We start from the raw sequence: 8,322 nt of genomic DNA on the forward strand, positions 1-8,322 counted from the left end.
AAATAAAAACCGGTATTATAAAAATTGTTAATTATGACAACGTTTGAAATATTGAATTATTGTTGTAAAAATCATGTTTTTATAAATTATTCAAACTCCATAGTATTATTTAATGAAAGCAAGTTTTATTAAACAATATTAAAAGGGTTATAGATGGCTCAAACACAAACTTAATACTAGATATTAATTTTAAAATTGAACCAAGCCGAAATATAAAACCCAGGATTTTATAAAAACCTTAAAAGTGATTTTTAGAAAATTGATACCACGACATATTGGATGCATGTAATTGGCATGATATCACATGTTTTAAATAGAATAATAAAACATACAAATCCCTTTTTCAAAATGCAAGTCTATGCCATCCAATTTTAGAAACATTTGCACGTCACTTGTATAATGCTGGTGGGATAAATGATACCTAACCATTAGTATTATCTTTCGATGGCCAAAGTATTTTTGTAATTTCTAGAAAAATGTTATAGGCTAATTATACAAGTTTCTCTAATTGGCTGACTTGATTGGAAGCGTCTTGTGATAAATATCACCTAAGCAAGAGTGTTCCAAGGCATAGATGAGACCAAACATGTCAAATTAACAAAGGGATTGTTAAGGGTCTGATAAATTTTGGAGTTACAAATGGTGTAATTAATACAAGTTATTTACCTTATTAAAATTGGGTAAATGGGATAAAGGATACCTAACCATTTATTTGATTTGTAACTTGGATCCTAGACTTTAAAAAAATAATGTTTTTGGAAATAAAAGGGTATTATTATTCAAAGAATTAAATACTAAATTAAAACTTTGTTAAACTTTTGTAGACGGCCCCACCAATTATTGTAACACATCACCTAATGAACATTCGGTCAGTTCTTGACAAAGAAAAACTCAACCACTCCAAATTTTTGGACCGGCACAGAAATTTAAGAATCATTTTGAAACAAGAAAAGAAAGACTATGTCCTTGAAAACCAAACTCTTGACGAACCACATGCTCTCCTAAAGGATGCACATGGTGCATGGCTAAAGCATGTAGATGATTCACTTGATATTTCATGTCTCATGCTTGCCTCGATGGTTCACGATCTTCAACGGGACCTGGAAGACTACACTGCCTTTGACATGATTGAACATCTCAAGGAGATGTTTGGAAAACAAGCTAGAACCAAAAGGTTTGACATTGTGAGATCCCTTCATGCCATGCAAATGGAGGAGAATAGGAATCTGAGCACACATGTTCTCAAGATGAAAAGCTACATGGGTCAATTAAAGAGATTGGGCTCTCCATATCCACATGACTTGGCAACAGATATCATCTTGAAGTCTTTGCCAAAGTCATACAATGCTTTCATCATGAACTATGACATGAATGGGTGGGAGAGACCAATCTTTGAGTTGCACGTGATGCTAAAAACTACAAAGAAGAATATCCCAAGTAAAACTCCCTAATTTCTCATGATTAGGAAAGGAAAAGTCAAGAAGAACAAAGGCAAGAACTTCAAGGGAAGAAAGCTCCTCAAAACCCACCACCCAAGAAGAAGGAAAATGTTACCAAAGATGACACATGCTTTGAGTGTGGAGTTGTCGAGCATTGGAAAAGGAATTGTCCTAAGTACCTTGCAAGGTTGAAAAATGAAGGTCGGGGAAGGCCCTTCAGGTATATCCATTTTCATGATTAAAATGGGATTATTTACTTTTTCATCAAACACTTGGTTATTAGATACTGATTGTGGAACTCATATTTGTAATTCGTTAAAGGGGTTCAGAAAGAGTAAGGAACTAAAAGTAGATGATATGGTATTGCATGTGGGCAATGGAGCATGGGTTGCAGTCCAAGCAATAGGACATTTTGATTTATGTTTACCATTTGGTCTGTATTTGACATTAGATAATGTGTGTTTAATTACTTCTATTACAAGAAATCTCATTTCAGTTTCATGTTTGAGAAAATCTGGTTATAATTTCAAATTTGTTGATGACAACATTCACTCCTTCCTGAAAGGAATCTTCTATTTTGAGGCTAGACCAATAAATGGAATTTATGAACTAAACCTAGATGACATCTCAAACAATAAGTCCCTTTATCATTCTACACCAAAAGGCTCAAACCAGATTTGAACCAAACATATATATGCCATTTTCTCCTTGGATATATAAACAAGAAACGTATATCTCAACTCCAAAAGAGTGGACATTTGGGGGGGGGGGGGGGGGGGGGTGACATAGATTCATTTGACATATGTGAATCTTGTTTATGTGGCAAGATGACAAAATCCCCTTTCTTTGGAACAAGTGAAAGGTTAAGTGCTTTATTAGGCATCATAGACACCGATGTATGTGGACCTTTTAGAACAATGTCTAGATATGGTGAGAGATATTATATCACCCTCACTGACGACTACAATCGTTTTGGTTATGTGTATTTGATGAAACATAAACATGAAAGTGAAGTTAAAAATCAACTCGATAAAACAATCAAAATCCTTCATTCGGATAGAGGAGGCGAGTACTTGAGCTAAGAGTTCCAAGACCATCGAAGGAGTCATGGGATTATCTCACAACTCACTCCACCTAGAACACCACAACTTAATGGTGTTTCTGAGAGGAGAAATCGGATCTCACTTGATATGGTTCGATCTATGATTAGTCGAAGTACCCTTCCTTTATCTTTTTGGATTTATGCTTTACTCACCACAACGCGTATCTTGAATATGGCACCAACTAAGAAGGCAGAGAAAACACCTTATGAGATGTGGTATGGAAGACCTCTATCCTTATCTTATATGAAAGTTTGGGGATGTGAAGCTTATGTTAGACAAGAGACTTCCAGCAAACTTGAGCATAGATCTACCAAATGCATCTTTGCGGGATATCCTAAAGATTATTTAGGATATTACTTCTACATCCCTAGTGAGAATAAGATCTTTATTTCACGAAAAGTTGAATTCTTAGAAAGCAAGTTTCTAATGGATGAGGCAAGTAGGAGGCATGTGGAACTTGAAGAAGATCAAGAACCTTAACCCGATGCATCTGTAGTTGGCACTAGTACTAAACAAGAGGTTGTTGAAGATGGAGAGAGCATTGTCCTTCAACCTATTGAAACACAAGGTGTTCGTAGATCTTGTAGAATTCGTCATGAACCTAAGAGATATGAATTTATCATTGATGTGTGCTTCGTAATGATGAATGCTGATGAGCCGGTAAGCTACCAGTACGCAATGATAGATCCCGAATCTGCCAAATGGCTTGAAGTCATGAATGCTGAAATGCAATCCATCTGAGAAAATCAAGTCTAGGACTTGGTTCATCTTCCACCCAATAGCAAGACTGTTGGAAGTAAGTAGGTCTTCAAGAAAAATATTGACATGTATGGTAACCTACACACATTCAAAGCAAGATTGGTTGCTAAAGGATTCACTCAAACTCATGGAGTTGATTATGATGAAACCTTTTCACTAGTGGCTATGATTAAATCAATTAGGATACTATTTCCCGTAGCTACATATTATTACTATGAGATATGGCAAATGGATGTCAAAACCTCTTTTCTAAATGGACACTTGGAAGAAGATGTCTATATGGATCAGCCTGAAGGTTTTGTCGACTAAAAGCATCCTAATAATGTGTGTAAGATCAAGAGATGCATTTATGGGTTAAAGAAAGCATCTCGTAACTGGAATCATCATTTCGATGATGAAATCATAAAGTGTGGTTTTATTAGAAATGTAGATGAATCTTGTGTTTACATGAAAACTAGTGGGAGCTTGGTGACATTCTTGGTCCTATACGTGGATGACATATTAATCATCAGAAATCATATTCTAACTTTACAAGGTGTAAAGTATTGGCTAGGAAAGTGTTTCTCAATGAAGGAGCTAGGTGAGGCACAATATATTCTTGGAATCAAAATCTATAGAGATAGATCAAAACGATTAATAGGTAAAAGCCAAGGTAGATATATTAAGAAAGTATTGAAACGCTTCAATATGGAAAACTCTAAGAGAGGATTCCTATCCATGGCACATGGCATTGTATTAAGTTCATCTCAATGTCCTTGCACAAAGGCTGAGCTAGACAAGATGAAAGATATTCCATATGCTTCTCCAATTGGATTTGTCATGTATGCTATGAATTGTACAAGACCTGATCTTGCTTATGCTATAAGTATGGTAAGCAAGTTCCAACAAAATCCAGGGGAGAGTCATTGGAGAGCTGTGAAGAACATCCTAAAGTATTTACGAAGAACTAATGATTTGTTCCTCGTCTATGGATGCGTGGAAGAAAGCTTAAGTGTAAAGTGCTACACTGATGCATCCTTCACAACTGATCGAGATGATTGCAAATTGCAATTAGGATATGTGTTCATTATCAACGGGGGTGTGGTATCTTGGAAAAGCTCCAAGCAAAGTGTTGTTGCACAATCCACTATAGAGTCAGAATACGTTGCTGCTTCAGAAGCTGCACAAGAGGCTGCCTGCACAAGAGGCTGCCTGGATGAAGAAATTCATTAAGGATCTAGGGGTAGTCCCTACCATTCAAGACCCCCTAGACGTTTTCTATGACAATGAGGGTGCTACTACTTTGGCAAAAGAACCCTAAGTACACAAGAAGACCAGGCATATTAGTCGTAGATTCAACGTCATCCGGTATAAAGTTGAAAAAGGAGAAATTAGTGTTCACAAAGTTCACACCGATCAAAATTTGGCGGATCCTTTCAAGAAACCTCTTCCTCAAGAAAAATTTTAGGGACACGCTCGAGGAATAGGACTTCGCTATTCTAGCGACTGGATTTGATCTATGTATTAGTATTGAATATTGGAACATTTTATAACATCATCGATTGTAATGACTATGATATATATGGCATATGATCTTTTCATTCAATATTTTTTGTGTTCTTTATTAACATGTTTAATCCTTGAGTGAATTTATTGTCTCTAAGAATCCATAGTCAGTTGTTATTGTAGGAGCAATAATGAAATAACACTAATATTAAATAGGATGGTTGACAAAGCGTTGTAACTAGTTTCATATATAGATACTTACTAGAGAGTAAGTATTGGAGTTACCTGTTCATCATCACTTCGTGGATCGCTGTCATAAATGATACTTGATAAAAGGTAATATTTGTATATCCTTAACACCTGCGATACATATTTGGGACTTGAGTATGGAGAACGTTTTGCTTTGATGTAGTCAAAAGCTATTCTTTTGTTAGGCAGTTATAAAAGCTATTATCAAGCGTGATGTAAATCATGCAAGAGGTGTATGTAGACAAGATGAGTTTTGTTCCTCTTATTCGTTGAGAGTTAGACATCTAAGGCCTGATGTAAAGTTAAACACTTACTTGAGATTGACTGCGATCCATATCTCATGTTTAACATGATGTCTATAGCAAAGGGATAACCGATAAACTTACATTACTCACCATTACTTTTAATATATAATATTTAATATATTAATAATATTATTTTATTGGAGTATTGATTTCTTAAAATTACTTCTTTTTTAATTTCTTTTTTATTGGAATAATTATTTTTATTGGATTATTATATATTAATAAATATTATATATATATATATATATATATATATATATATATATATATATATATATATATTAATGAAGATTACTTTATGAGATTATTAACTTCTTATAGTTACTTTTTTAATTTCTATTGTATTAATTCTTTTTTCGAATCGAGTTTGAGATATATTTTGGACAAAACCACAATTTTCGGACCGAGTGATAGTGATGGTGTTGTCTAAAATATGCTATCATCTAGAATGCCCATTCCAGATATTCATTAATATATATATATATATATATATATATATATATATATATATATATATATATATACACACACACTAGCCGTTTACCCGTGCAAAGCGGCGGACGACAAATAGTTTGTTTCGACAATTAATTTCTTTTCGATGGAGAATGATTATTTTCAATTCAATCATTAGTTTGTTTTAGGAAACATGTCATATTAAAAATAAAGAAAATTCATGAAATGACCAAATTATAGGGTGTTGAGTATTTTATTTGGATGAAAAAAGATCTAGTCAAAACCTTGGAAGAGAAGATTTATAGGAGTTTGTTTAAATTTTAATATTATTTTATTAGTGATTAGTTGTACAATTAGCTTAATGATTTGGACGTCTTAAAAAATATTATTATTTTATTCAATCTATTTTTAGAAATAGTGAGATTTGTTTTATAAGATAGTAAATATATATATATATATATATATATATATATATATATATATATATATATATATATATATATAAGAAGTTAATCCCATAAAGTGACATTCATTAATATATATATATATATATATATATATATATATATATATATATATATATATATATATATATATATATATATATATGAAAGAATTAATCTAATAAAAATGAAATTAAAAAGTTAATTAAAAAAAATAAATACTCCAACAAAATAATATAATTAATATATTAAATATTATATAATAAAAACAATATTTATTAATATATAATAATCCAATAAAAAGAATTAATCCAATAAAAAGAAATTTAAAAAATTAATTAAAAAGAACTAATATTTAATACTTCAATAAAGTTAAAAAGAATATATGAAATAATGGACACCATGGTTTAGCAAAAAGACTCAGTTGCAAAAATGGTTCCTGAGAGTAAAATAATTATTTTAAAAAAGTTAACAATATCACTGTTAAAGTTAACGATATTTGGACCAAATCCGCACAAGGTATCCAAAATTGGACCACCGGTGCACCAACAAACATTTTTGGACCAAAAATGCATAATTATTACTACCATAAAGACCATTTTTACAATTTTGTCTAATAATAAGTGTTATTTTTAATATATAATATTTGTATATTACTAAATATTAATTTATAAAATTATTAATTTCTTTTAATTAAACTTTTTTAATTATTTTGTTATTGAATTTTTAGTTAGACTATTATGTATGAAAAAAAAATATTATTTTTAAAGTATAATATTTATATATTAATAAATATTATTTTTTGGATTATTAATTTATTTTAGTTAATTTTTTTATGCTATGAATTTTTTTTATTAGATTATTATATATTAAAAATATTATTTTAGATATAGAATATTTAAATACTAATAAATGTTACATTATTAGATTATTAATTTCATTTGTAAGTTTTTTTTAATTTCATTTTTGGAATAATTATTTTTTATTCGATTGTTACTTTTAATTTATTATTTTCTTTATTTAGTAAATACTATTTTGTTGGATTATTGGATTATTAGTTTATTTTTAATGTATACTATTAATTCTTTTTAATATTATTAGTTCCACCTCAAATTCGCCAAAATATACAAAAATGTCGCCTCTCGTCATCGAAGATCATCGAGATCACCACAAAACATCTTCATTGGAGGTCGGACAAAAACTCACCATCATTTTCCAAACAACGATGAAGTTAGTCACCTGCGATAACACAACTATCATAACCTAATCACCACCACCGCTTTTAATGTTTAAATAAGTTTGTTACGCATTGTGTGGGATTCAGATGATTCCAGCAGATTGTGAAGAGGCTGTTGTAGGTGGCTACAAGTGATGTTGTGTCGAAAAAGTTAGTAAGGTTTACGTCAAACCTCGATGAAAGTGTTTGGCGGTGATCCCAACGATTTTTGTTGATAAGAGGCGGCGCTTTTAACTAAAAAAATAATAATCTGATAATGTATTATTTACTAGGATATAAATATTATAAATTAAAAATAATATTTATTAATACATAATGATAAAAAAAAGAATTACTCGAATAAATAAAATTAACTAAAATAAATTAATAATCCAATATCATAAAATTTATTAATATATAAATATTATATATTAAACATAATATTTATTCATATATAATAATCCAATTAAAATATCTGATAACAAAGATATTAAAAAATCAATTAAAAAAATTAATATTCTAATAAAAACTATTTATTAATATATAAATAGTATATATTAAAAATAACATTTATTAATATATAAGAATTTAATAAAAACAAAAAGAAGATATGTAGAAATGGTCCTCATAGTTTCATTGCAGAAATTGTCTCTAAAGATGAAAAAATAATTTTAAAAAAGTTAACAGTCAAATTGAAAATGACAAAAATGACAACAAAACATGTTGAAAATGACAAAATTTATAACTTTTCAAAAGTTGGGACCTTATCAACATAAAATGAGAAACCATAATGGTCATTTTTGAAGTTTTGTATAAACATAATGTTTTTATGTTTCACATTATTTATTGTTTTTATTTGAACTTTTATAT

The 8,322-nt window shown here is 30.1% G+C and overlaps 1 protein-coding gene and 1 pseudogene across 1 annotated transcript; both read left to right on the forward strand.

The window, feature by feature from the left end:
- The first annotated feature begins 857 nt into the window (after window positions 1-857).
- On the forward strand, window positions 858-1,451 carry LOC145061615 (uncharacterized). The gene has a single exon (XM_079009151.1). It carries the CDS (start codon window positions 858-860, stop codon window positions 1,449-1,451), a length of 594 nt encoding a protein of 197 aa, XP_078865277.1.
- Window positions 1,452-4,018: 2,567 nt separating this feature from the next.
- On the forward strand, window positions 4,019-4,513 carry LOC145061625 (secreted RxLR effector protein 161 pseudogene; annotated as a pseudogene).
- Window positions 4,514-8,322: the final 3,809 nt, after the last annotated feature.

Source organism: Lactuca serriola, chromosome 1 (assembly GCF_051521515.1).
Source record: "Lactuca serriola cultivar US96UC23 chromosome 1, Lser_US96UC23_V15, whole genome shotgun sequence".
Classification (NCBI taxonomy): Eukaryota; Viridiplantae; Streptophyta; class Magnoliopsida; order Asterales; family Asteraceae; genus Lactuca; species Lactuca serriola.